Source organism: Malaclemys terrapin, chromosome 4, assembly GCF_027887155.1.
Source record: "Malaclemys terrapin pileata isolate rMalTer1 chromosome 4, rMalTer1.hap1, whole genome shotgun sequence".
Classification (NCBI taxonomy): domain Eukaryota; kingdom Metazoa; phylum Chordata; order Testudines; family Emydidae; genus Malaclemys; species Malaclemys terrapin.
The window spans coordinates 131,480,653-131,493,107 of record NC_071508.1 but is presented as its reverse complement, the minus strand read 5'-3'; the positions used below and the strand labels follow the sequence as shown (position 1 = coordinate 131,493,107).

Below are 12,455 nucleotides of genomic sequence, written 5' to 3'. Positions count from 1 at the left end.
TTGTGTCTGCAGGTGGACTTTCATAAAAAGAGAGGGGAAACTGCTATATCTTTACCAGATGTATAGGCAGTTACCCTAATTAGGAAGGAGTGGAACTCTACCTGAGGTCTTAAGACTCTCACAATAACTGCTCTCAGCTGCTCATGCTGGCGCCTGAACTTCCTCATTTGATCAAGACGAGCCTGCAGTTTCCTGTGAGCAGGATTGATACGCCACACCATCTTCAGATTCTCTTCTCTCTTTCTCTTCACAATGTCTCTCAGCAACACTTGTAGTTTTTCATATTCATCATCCCAAGTATGGAAGACTTCAAAACATGCAACCATAACCTGAAAGTTTAAGAAACTTGTTTGACTCTCAAACAACATGCTCTCGTATTTGCATTCAGTGTGTTACGTTCGCTATTACCGCCTTTGACACCCTAGACGTACCTTTTCAAACTCTTCATAGGCAACATGCATCAGTTTTCTGGTTCCCAATACTTTAAGTAGCTGAGAACTCAGGTCTCTTGAAATGGCTTCCACTAGACGCAGTGCCCTTTGAATGGGGTACTTTGTATTTCTGATTTTTCTCAGATGGGTGAATATTGCCACAAGTGCCTGTCTTATTTTGTCCAGTTCAGTAGCAGACAACAAGTCATTCAAAGGAAAGTCTTTCATCAGTGGATTGTAGTCATTTACAGTTTCCAGTGCCTGTTTTAGACCTAAAGACAATACAAGAGAGTTAAATTTAATTGACTTCACTGTGTCAATTCCATCTGACCAGTTGAAAGACAATAGTTTTCACTTCATACAAGGTGAAGCTTTTTGATTGCAATGTTGACATTTAACTAGTGTAACTATATCACAAGAGCTAAACTTCTACAGAAACTGCTCATTAATCTACAGCACATTGCAGTTTCTTACCTGTGTCCGTGTCAAAGCTGACAGTAGCATGAAAACGTTTGCCATGTTTCAAGATATCTAGCGTCAGGAGGACTTCTGGGCTTTCACGCTTCTCCTGAATGCGGTACAGAGCACGTTCCAAGTTCAGCCAGAAACTAATTTCCTGTAAAGCCGTGCCTGACGCAGGATCTCGATCCAGTTTGGTCACCTTAAACGCAAGTGAAATGTTGAAGAAAGTGACATGCTTTTGTTGTGTAACTGTTAATTGTTTTGCACTTCTATTACAAAAAACTGCCTCCACACAACTTCAATAGTTCAACATGCCAAAATGGAAAGATCTAGTCTACACTAGCCCACTGCAAGCCATTCACCAACAACTGTAATAGTGGACGTTGCATGCAGCAGCTGTACACGAAAGGTATAAGTTACAAAATGTTCCTAGGATAAAAGAAGAGCCAAATTAAAGTGTTTTCACAGGTGAGCAAACATATTTCTTTAGGCTTCTGGAGGTACACTGGAAAAGGTGCAAAGCTGTTGTTGCCGTTGCCAAGTGGAAGGGATCCCGTATCTACTTGGGGTAGACTGAACTCATTTAGACATAGGAGTTGTGGTTGCTTTAAAACAAAACAAAACAAGTGTAGTTGGTACCTTATCTTCATTTGGTTTTAGTCACCATGAGTTATGCAGAAGGGCACTGACCAAAGCCCCAACATAAGCCATGCTCTTTGGGGAACCTGCTGGGTGTACTAAATCAGTCCCAGAATCCAATAACTGCAGGAGCTGGCAATAAAATGAAAGAAGGAAGCTGTGGCCTCATCCTTTGCCTCAGTATATCCATGCAGGAACAGTGACAATTTGGCCATGAGAAAGTAAATAGCCACTATTTCATCCTTATTTAGGTTATGCCTGTGTGTGTTGCACCAAGTGGTGTGCATGCATCCTATGAAATCTTAATGTATTGCAAACTTATACCTTAAGGGTAGAGCAGCCAGCATTGCTTATGTCTGTCTCAATTATAGCATCCAGCTACAAATTATTTCTAGCACTTAAAAAAAAAAAATCAAGACTTGACACATATATTTCAAGTTAACTAAGTGTCACTGTACAGTAGCCTCTTCAAAATTTATCTTCACCACAACTAGAAAAACTCTACTCCCTCTTGGCAGATAGGTATTATGCCCAGAGAAGTGAGCCAACTTGGGTAAGAGAGTCAGTGGCTCCTTCTTTTAACTCAGGTAGTCCCAGGCTACCTAGTTCCCTGCCTTCACTGTTTATTTCCCAGCACAGACAGGTTGCCAAGGACACCTGCTTGCTTTCTCTTCACAGACTGATAACACGGTGATTATCAATACATAGTACCACACAGGTCTAAGCAAGCTTACTTCACTCTTTAGGCAAAAATCCCTGGAGAGAAACCACTTAAAAATAAAGTACTAAAAAGCTTATGAGGAACCCAAACCCTAACATGGACTCTGTCAGAAGCAGTCCTCCAACCCCTGCACAACCTAGGGGAATCGATCTGGTTATCAACTCATCACAGCTTCTCTCAGAACCAGCACACAGCCTGTTGGGGACTTGGTAAGCAAGTCCTTCCAAGCCTTCCTTAAGGACTGGGGCCCTCATGGACCGAGGTCCTGTCCACTAGCTGGATCAGGAAGTCATCCTGGGTCAATGTGAACTCACACTATTCATCCAAATGTCTTCTCTTTGCTAGTCTCTCGAGAATCCGGTTTGAACTATATCTGGGGACAGGGATGTGGCTTCAAAGGGTTGATAACCAGAGGAATTACATTACATTACCTCTCCCCTCCTAGTGGAAACCCCCTTAATCTTAAAACTTCACAATCAGGTTCCCCATCAGGGGGTCAGACACAGATGGGACTAGAGCTGAGTCCGAAGGAGCAAGAGGACCATGAGAGACAGCAAGAGCCTGAGAAAGAGCTGCAGGAGAAGCAGAAGCAGCATGAACTGGCGGTGGTGGAGCGGAGAGGCATAAGGGACTTCCCAGGGGTGAGTGGGGATAGACCCTGGGGTGCCAGTTCCGCAGGGAACCTCAATATTAAATTGCTGCCCCTGGTTAAGGAGTGGGGTGATGTGGATGCCTTCAAGCAGGCTGGTGATTTGAACGAGGGGGGCCCTGCAGAAAAACCCTGGTATCTAGCTCCCTTTCTGGGTCCCAAGGCCATAGACGCCATCAGCCAGAAGGGTGGGGTGGTGAACAGGCTTCCATTCCTAACCCCAACCTATATGTCTGCGTGGAGTCTCCTGGGCTCCCTCGGACCCCCAGTGGAAGCGGAAGGTCATGGTCAATGGGGAAGACATTTCTGGGGTGGCGAGACCCTGGAACAGAGAACTGTTGTCAGGCCCCAGGTGGTGCAGCCCCACCAGATGCTGAAGGGTTGTGTGATGTGGGTGAAGGTCCCAGGGATGAAGCCCCTCGCCCTGCCTATGGCCAGATCCCTGTGCAGACACAGGAGGGGTTGGGCTGGCTGGTAGTTGGGATTCTCCAAGATATCAGCTGTGAGGTCCTGTTGGGGGATGACTGTCTCTTTGGGACAGGATTCAGACCCTGCTCCTGTAATGGCTAAGGATTTGAATTTGAATCCAGGGAAACAGTTGGCTAAGAGGGAAATGGTCAGTGAAAATACACATGACCTGGCTGGCAGGGAGGTGGAGCTGCAGGGCTCAGGATACCTGCCTGCCTGTAATCAGACCCTTGGGGCTGAGTGGGACAAAGAGATGCTCCCCACCCCCCCGCACAGCGGAGAGGGGGCTCATGCAGGCTCTGATGCTGTGACCAAAGCAGCAAGCTGGCTGCTTACCCCCACTGGAACAGCAGGGTCAGTGCTGAGCATGGTGGGAGCTGAGACCCCATCTGAGTGAGGGGATACAGGCAGGGCAGATTGACTGCCAACCAAGTTTTCCTTGTCCAGACGTGCTGCTGGGAAGTGATTCCACGGCAGGGAGGGAGCTACCAGGGACAGGGCTCAGCGGGGCTGTGACCCCAGGCCTAGCCAGTGAGAGGGAACAGGGCCCACTCCCTTCCCCAGCAGCTGAATTCCAGACGGAGCTGCAGAAGGATCCCTCCTCGGAGAAGCTGAGGGTGCTGGGCTGCCTCAGGGAGGCAGGACTGACAGTAAAAGCTGGAAAGCGCAAGGTGGGGATGGGAGAGATGTCATACCTGGGCCACAAGGGGAGGAGCAGCTGCCCAAGGTCAAGGTGGGGGCTCTTAACCAAGAGAGCCCAAATCACAGCCCTCCAGACTGGAGCACTGAAGACCCAATCCCAGTTTGAACCCCAGGGGTACTAGGGTGGCAAAAGGGCACTGGCCGCATAAGCCTTCCCACATGTGGCCTTCGAGTGCCATCGAGCACACCTGACCTATGGGAGGGCGTGAAACTGGAAGGGCCTGGTGTAACTCCCAACAAGGAATGGGAGAGATGCTGGAGCATCCATGGGAACGTTGGTGGGTTCGAACTTCCCCAGGTCACTGGCCAAAGTGATCCCGCTCAGTTTGGTCTCAAAGCGGGGAAGAGATGTGACGAAGTGGGAATGTTCTTAATGTTCTCTCTGAATACTGTGTGGGTGCCTCAGTTTCCCCTATGCAGTTCCTAAGTATCTAGGTGGTGGGATAAGGGTGTGTGATTGTCGCAGAGTCCTAGAGGGCCAGTGTGATGCTGTCTGCACAGAGAATGGCCGACGCCCTGTCTCCTGGCAACTGATGGCCTGGGCCCCTCCTCTGCAAAGGTGCCAACTGAAGGTGTTGGAGAACAAAGATCAGGTGACCTCCTGGCCCAGGAAAGAGACAAAGGCCAGAGGAGGGGCTGGAGAGTTTTAGTTTGGAGCTGGCTGGGGAAATGGAGGGAGGTCAGATGGGGCTCTGGCCTCTCTGGCCCAAAGATGGACCTAACTTAGGGGTCCTGTGTTCTGTACCTACAAGCTCTGTTTTAGACCGTGTTCCTGTAGTCTAATAAACCTTCTATTTTACCGGCTAGCTGAGAGCCATATCTGACTGCTGAGTTGTGGTGCAGGGCCCTCCAGCTTCCCCAAGAGCCCCGCCTGTGCGGACTCGCTGTGGGAAGCGCACGGTGTGGAAGGGGATGCTGAATGCTCTGAGGTCAGACCCAGGAAGTCGAAGCTGTGTAAGCTTCTTGCTCTGGAGACAGTATGCTCACAGAGAGGAGACTCCCCCAGAGTCCTGACTGGCTTCGTATGGAGTAGTTCCAGAGCATTGCCTGGTGACTCTGACAGTTCAGAACTTTACTTGGAGCAGAGTTGAGTTACTGGGGGAGTAACACTATGGAAATGCAAAGTAAGCTGCCACCCTCACCAAAACAAAGCATGGGAGCCACTGTGGGGAAGAACTTTTATACATGCCAGTAAACATTTTCCCAGACCTGCTCTACTCAGTACCAAACTTCTGCACCAGTCCCTTCAAAGTTTTTTTTAAAATTTCAGACATTTTTTACTACCTGAATGGAAAGATGCAAAATTAGCCAGCATTTTATTAGTAATAATTTACTTAAAGGCAAAGAACGTGAGCCAGGTTCTTAGCTGTACACTGGTGTAGCTCAATTTACACTGGCTGAGAATCTGGCCCTATGTTTAGAGTTTCCTGCATAGAGTAAGATTTTACAACACAGTTAATAGGCCAACAGCAAAAGAGGAGGTTTTCACACCCTTAAAGAATGACACAGGAGTTTCTACCATGTAGTCTGACATTTGGTTCTGCAATTTTACCTTTTGTATTTCTCTAATCCATCGGTTAACTCCAGACTGTAGCTGGTTGAGAAAAGTTGGGTCCTCAACCTTGTCACCAAAGTCAGTAACCTTTGGCTTTTCTCCACGCTCATAACATTGCTTGGCAACATTAGTAATAATTGGATGAATTGGCAAACTGATCTCTGGAATTTCAATATTCTGCTGTAAATGCAGCAGTCCCATTTCAAGTTCTGCAATTTTTTTCTCAACTGATGGAGCCATTTTATCACCATCCCTGGGGGAAAAAACATCATCAAATGAAAAGCTAGACCAATGACATACATAAATTGCATGCACTTGGGTTCATGTAACTTGAATTACATCCCCAACAGCTTTAAGTTAATTTTAACAGGAAATGAGGTGTTTCAAGTCCTATTTACCTCAGCCCCACATTTCTTTTTGATCCATTTTTCATTAGTACTGAAAATTTATTATTTGCATTTAACAGAATTACCTGTCTGCTTTGCCAGACTCTCTGATAAAGGACTTAAAAAAGGGAGCAACAGCATTGCTAATGAAAGAATGTAATGTTTCATAAGGAGAATCTTCACTAAGAGTAAGAACTCTAAGTTGGGAGGACACTGGTTTGTCAGCATCAATCACTGGTGTACGCTTAATGAACGCCAAACTGTGGAGTAAAGAAAAAAGTTAGTTAACCATAAGACATTTAATTCCAGAATACAGTAAATTGCAGTAGCTCTAGTATAACACAAAATTAAGTGGTGTATATCAGACGTTACATGCTAACGTGCTTTACAGGGTACACTTTTGAAAGTGTGAGCAAAACTTGTGCTAATCCTTTAAAACTATTACTAGTAGCTGAATGTATTAGGTTTTTATATTAATCCATTTTAGACTGACAGAAAACTAAAAGCAATCAAGTCTATAATCATGATAATTGAAAGCACACCATTTTCTGGTGTAAGATTGCTTCTTAAATATTTTAGCTTCACAGAGACAAATGTGTGCTAGGGCTAGACAATGACAAGAAACAAATATGCAAGCATATGAGAGAGCGCAAAAGCACGCTGTTGTGAAGCTAGATGTTTTTAGAGCACTGTGACCATCAAAAGCACTATATAAGCACTACAAAATAATATATGTGTGTTGGCCTAAGGATTATAGGACTAGCTTTTCCTAGTCCTAAAACATTCATATCAGATTTCAGTAAGACTGCACTCACCTGTTTGACTTTAGCCCATAATGAATGTCATTATTAATGCTATACAATATGATTTCTTTTTCCTCTTCTCCTTCATCACTCACATCCTCTGCAAACAGAATTTAATATATTAAAAACCTCTAACATACACTTAAAAGCCTATTAACCCATCCCTCTCCACCCCAGCTACCTCACGCCTACTCGTGCAGGAACTCATTTGTACCCATCTCTCATCTAGCTTTGAAACATTGCACAAAAGTATCGTGTGCCATACAGCTCAAGTTATATTTTTGGGGTTTGAGATACTACCTATAATAACCAGATAAGATGAAAACTGGTGAAGCCTTGTTACTTAACTTGAGAATTGTACCGTCAGTCTGATTTTTAATCAGCATTTCCAAGGCAACTAAATTAAAATTATACCCAGAATGATTTCATTTGTTGTCAGCAGAATTGGATAGAACATACCAAAATATATTTTCATTTGTACTAAGCCATGACTTAGAACCCAAAAATGCATGACTCCTCAAGACAGAGGTTTTTATGGCTTTATTACAATAGATTAGTTACTTCAGGACCACTACTGCTCCCCTTTTTTCTAGGCTGCCTCCTGTATGAATTGCTGTAGTGAAAGCAAATTACAAGCCAACTCCTTACATGCTGATTTCAAGAGAGAGATTTGCAGAGTTTCCCCACAATACATAGCCTGAGTTATGGCTTGTTAAAACTACACAAAGTTTTGTTATCTCAGTATGCTTAAAGACTTGCAAGAACATGCCACAAGATCGTCAGTTTAATTCCTTTTCATAACTTGCCTCGATATTTTTCAAAGACTTCAAATTATATTAAGGAAAAGAGGAGATTAAAAGTACAAAGTGTAAGAGAAAATGACTCTTTCCCTAACTTAGTTAGTGAGTCACAAGGTGATGTAATCACGGTGCATGCTTAGGGTGAGCAGACGGCAAATGTGAAAAATCAGGACAGGGGGTAGGGAATAATATGAGCCTATATAAGAAAAAGACCCCAAAATCGGGACTGTCCTTATAAAATCGGGACATCTGGTCACCCTATGCATGCTGGCACTTCTGCAGTGAAACCACTGCAATGCAGCACAAAGCTATCTCCATCTGAGGAAGACACGCCCAAGTGAGAAAAAGAACAGGAGCATTACTCTCCTGTTCTCCCAATGCTTCCAAAAGATGAACTACCAGAGTTTTATTTTGTATTACTGTAGCACCTAAAGCCCATGGACTAGAAGTAGCCCATTGTGCTAGATGCCCTTGATGTCCAGATGAAACCAACCACTTAACAGCATACAATTTATGTTCGAGAAGATTAACTGGTGAATCTTCGTGATCTGAAGTCTGGCTCTTATTCTGAGAGTTGATAGTAGTCAGCACTTGGTGCTTTACATTTTCAAGTCATGGTAGAAAAGTCAACACTAAACATTTTAACTTCATAACCAAGCACGAGTGCTAGAACTCTACCCATTGCACTTAAAGGTATTTAACCCCCTTCCTACTGTATTAGTTGTGTAAAAGCACTGATAAACCAGCAGCATATTTCCAGAAGTAAGTTTTATTACACCAGGTGACGCTGACAGGAAGCACAGCTCTAGTGAGCTAATCAGTACTAAAAAAGAACGGGAGTACTTGTGGCACCTTCGAGACTAACAAATTTATTTGAGCATAAGCTTTTGTAGGCTACAGCCCACTTCATCAGATGGACAGAATGGAACATAGTAAGAAGATCTATACACATACAGAAAACATGAAAATTAATCTTAATCATCTTAATTAATTAGCCTCTTAGAGTTGGTATGGCAACTTCCACCTTTTCATGTTTTCTGTATGTATATACACCTTCTTACTATAAGTTCCATTCTATGCATCTGATGAAGTGGGCTGTAGCCTACGAAAACTTATGCTCAAATAAATTTGTTAGTCTCTACGGTGCCACAAGTACTCCTGTTCTTTTTGCGGATACAGATGAACACGGCTGCTACTCTGAAACCTAATCAGTATTATATTTCCAGCCCACTTTTCAGAATGTTTTTAATCATCTTTTAAAAATTCAATATATGAGTGGTCAGGCTATTAATTTTTAGTGGCTGAAGCTGACCAAGAGTGTCCATAAAAGTCACGTGGGTCAGTTTTAAAAATATTAACAAAACCTTTTCTAGAATGTGGTATTTTAAAAGTTGATGTTTCGGCTATTAGTGTTGAACAGATTCCTTTTTGATGAAGTATTTAAAACAAGATTTAGAATTGTAGCAAAACTGCTCTCCCCATATAGAGGTGCACCTTTGTCTGGTTCCTCTATACCAGGGTGGCCAACCTGTGGCTCCGGAGCCCCATGCAGTTCTTCACAAGTTAATATGCGGCTCCTTGTATAGGCACCGACTACGGGGCTGGAGCTACGGGCACCAACTTTCCAGTATGCTGAGGAGTGCTCACTGCTCAACCCTTGTCTCTGCCACAGGCCCGGCCCCCACTCCACCCCTTCCCGCCCCCTCCCTTGAGTCTGACGTGCTCTCGCTCCTCTCCCTCCGAGCCTCCTGCACGCCACAAAACAGCTGATCTGGAGGTGCAGGGAGGGAGGGGGAGGTGCTGATCAGCCGGGCTGCTGGTGGGCAGGAGGCACTGGGACTGGGGGGTGGAACTCATGGGGCGCTGCTGATGTATTACTGTGGATCTTTGGCAATGTACATTGGTAAATTCTGGCTTCTTCTCAGGCTCAGGTTGGCCACCCCTGCTCTATACAAAGAAAGCATCTGAGGGTATGTCTACACTACAATTAAAAATCACCCAAACCTCTGTGCCTGACTGAAGGGGCTGTTTAATTGCAGTGCAGACAGGCTTGGGCAGACTGAGCTCTGGGCCCTCCCACCTCGCAGGCTGGAGCCCGAATGTCTACGTAGCTCTTTAGCCACAGTCAGCTGGCACAGGCCAGGCGCAGGTGTCTAATTACAGTATAGACATACCCTGAGGGAACAACAGTCCTTTGCAGACCCCAAAAGATCAAACCTATTCCTGATCCAGACACTCCATATATTTCAGAGACATGCTATCCCAACTAAAAAAAAAATATTTCAGTTTTGGTCTTTACAACCCAAACGTTATCACAAAATACTTATGCACTCAAACACCCACATGCACAACGACTTGTTGCAAGCCTGCAGTGAATGATCAGATGGATCAAACTCCGATAAAAAATAAAAGCTCCAGAAGAACAGCTTGCCATTTGACTCCTCTGCCCTTCCTTACAGAGATTCTTCTGCTAGTGAAGAAACATGAATCCTGCTCAAGACTTGTTTGAGATTTGGTTTTTTTAGGGGATGGAGGCGGGAGGAGCAGTGCCAAACAAATTTGCCAGAAGCCTTCTAGTGGTTATCCTATGGCTTGGAGCAAGGGTCTAAAAGTTCCTGTGAAATGATGGCAAAGAAGAGGTCCTCAGGGTATCGAGCCAGGATTTATAGCATCTAGTCTAGACGTGATAAATTGACCCCCGAGCGCTCTCCTGTCGACTCCTGTACTCCACCACCGCGAGAGGCACAGGCAGAGTCAACGGGGGAGTGGCAGCAGTCGACTCACCATGGTAAAGACATCACGGTAAGTCAATTTAAGTACGTCGACTTCAGCTACGTTATTCACGTAGCTGAAGTTGCATAACTTAGATTGAATCCCCCCCCCCCCCCCCCCCAGTGTAGACTGGGTCTCAGCCTGCTGTGTCTCTTGACAGGTGTTGGGGCTACAAGGGAACATGATAGTCAAAGCTTCACACACTACTTATTACAAACCAGATCAGAAATTTTATTGCAGGTAATGCAAATATCTTCCTAGGGCATCTAGGAAGAGGCTGGACTGGATAGTGTGCTGATGTAAAGGGTAGCAAAGGGAGAGGTGTGAGTAGATAGTGGATTGAGATCTCAAAATCAAAAGACAGCTGCCGGTTTATGTAATGACATACCAAGATAGGAAACATGAACACATTTAAGACCAGCACTCAATAGTGCATTTGAGTCAGTTATTCCAAAACAGTTCCATAAGTTTCCCTTACTGCACATGTGTGCTCATAGTCTCTAGTGAAAGAGGTACCAGTAGGATTTACAGAATGCAAGTCACTTAAGTCAACGACAGTTGCCAATTGTCACAAGCTATTAAAAGGAGACGACTACTAAAATTAATCTTTACATGTAGTTATTAGTCTTAAGTAAACTAACCTCGCCCTTGAGTATGCCAGTATAACATCTGACCATGTTGAATGGGCTGTGACTTTGTCAAGAAAATTGTTAAGAACCACCCCAGGCTAGTCATGGAGGCCATGGAATTTTTCTAAAAAGATTCCCACATTGACATTAACAACGGTTCAGGTAAACTGGTGTTCACGCCTTTACTTGGGCACCCCACCATACCGTTTTAAGCACTACGTAGTTTGGATTTGGAGGTCTTCACCATGGTGCTTAAAAAGGTCTGGCCAGTTGATACTGTCTACACTTAGCACCAAGTAGAACTTCTAGAATTGCTTCAGCTGAACATTAGGAACAGTGGGAAACGGAGAGAGAGTTTCCCTGGGCTGGGGTCCAATAATTATATACAGCAAGAATGTCATAAGCAATCTTTTGGAACCGTTTACAGTTATACAACTGCTGGAATCATTTGCTGTTTTTACCATGTTAAATAAAACCCAGGAAGTTAAAGTGAGCTATTTTGCCCATTCAAGATTTTGTGGTGCTGAATTTAACATCCAATTAACTTACTACTGCTAGAAGTATCATGAAACGGCAATTTGTTTTTACCAGGGTTTACAGGATCAGCCTCTTGGCATTTGGCCCAAGGCATATTTGTTGGGTGAAGTTTAGGTAGAGCAATGTCCTCAAAAAACACTTATCCTGTCAGGAGTGAGGAAGTGTATCCATCACAGAAAGGAATGAGTAATGCCAAAATGTTCGCAAACTGCTCTCAGAGCACTTTCCCTTAGACATAAGATGAAAAAATAGTCTGTGCCTGCAATATTTGAACATGCTTGGGTAGACTGGGGACCAAGTGCACTAGGGGTACATCTACACTGCAATAAAATAACTCACTGAACAGCTGTGGCTGGTGCCCATCAGCTGATTCAGACTTGTGGGGCTTGGGCTGAGGGGGCTAAAATTGCAGTGTAGACATTAGAGCACAGGCCTTGTGAGGGGTGTGGGTACCAGAGTCCAGTCTCCTACCTGAGATGAACATTTACACTGCTATTTTTAGTCCAGCAGCCCAAGCCAAATGACTTGGGCTCTGAGACTGTGCCGCAGATTGCATTACAGTGTAGACGTACTTCATGTGTCTCATAAATGGGGCAACTGGAGTTAGAGCACAATTGGCTTGTTTTTTTGTGTGTGTGTGCACGTGCTTTTAAGGACTTTGACTTCCCACTCTCACACCACTTCTCCAAAGCTTTTTTGCTATCGTTGGGGTGATTGGGGGCTAGAAATACTAGACCACCTAATTAACTGTCAAGGATTTGATATATGTTATTACATCCCCATATCTGAAATTGATGTAGTTTATATTCGTCCCTACGAGCAATTCACCCATAAAAAAGTTACTAGATGCTATATGGGGGGAGGGGGGAAACGGAAGAATAATGTAAATATCTAACATAGA

At 44.4% G+C, this 12,455-nt stretch overlaps 1 protein-coding gene across 2 annotated transcripts in view; it reads right to left on the bottom strand.

Annotated features, from left to right (window-relative positions):
- Positions 1 to 12,455, bottom strand: part of LOC128836054 (cytoplasmic dynein 1 heavy chain 1-like) — an 80,937-nt gene that overhangs the window by 65,448 nt on the left and 3,034 nt on the right. For both annotated transcript variants that reach the window (XM_054026067.1, XM_054026066.1), the window contains exons 2-7: positions 6,829 to 6,916; positions 6,100 to 6,273; positions 5,625 to 5,880; positions 906 to 1,092; positions 432 to 703; positions 102 to 329 (exon numbers count right to left, since the gene is read on the bottom strand). In XM_054026067.1, the coding sequence (XP_053882042.1) occupies positions 102 to 329; positions 432 to 703; positions 906 to 1,092; positions 5,625 to 5,880; positions 6,100 to 6,273; positions 6,829 to 6,916 (1,205 nt within the window). The remainder of the gene's footprint in view (positions 1 to 101; positions 330 to 431; positions 704 to 905; positions 1,093 to 5,624; positions 5,881 to 6,099; positions 6,274 to 6,828; positions 6,917 to 12,455) is intronic.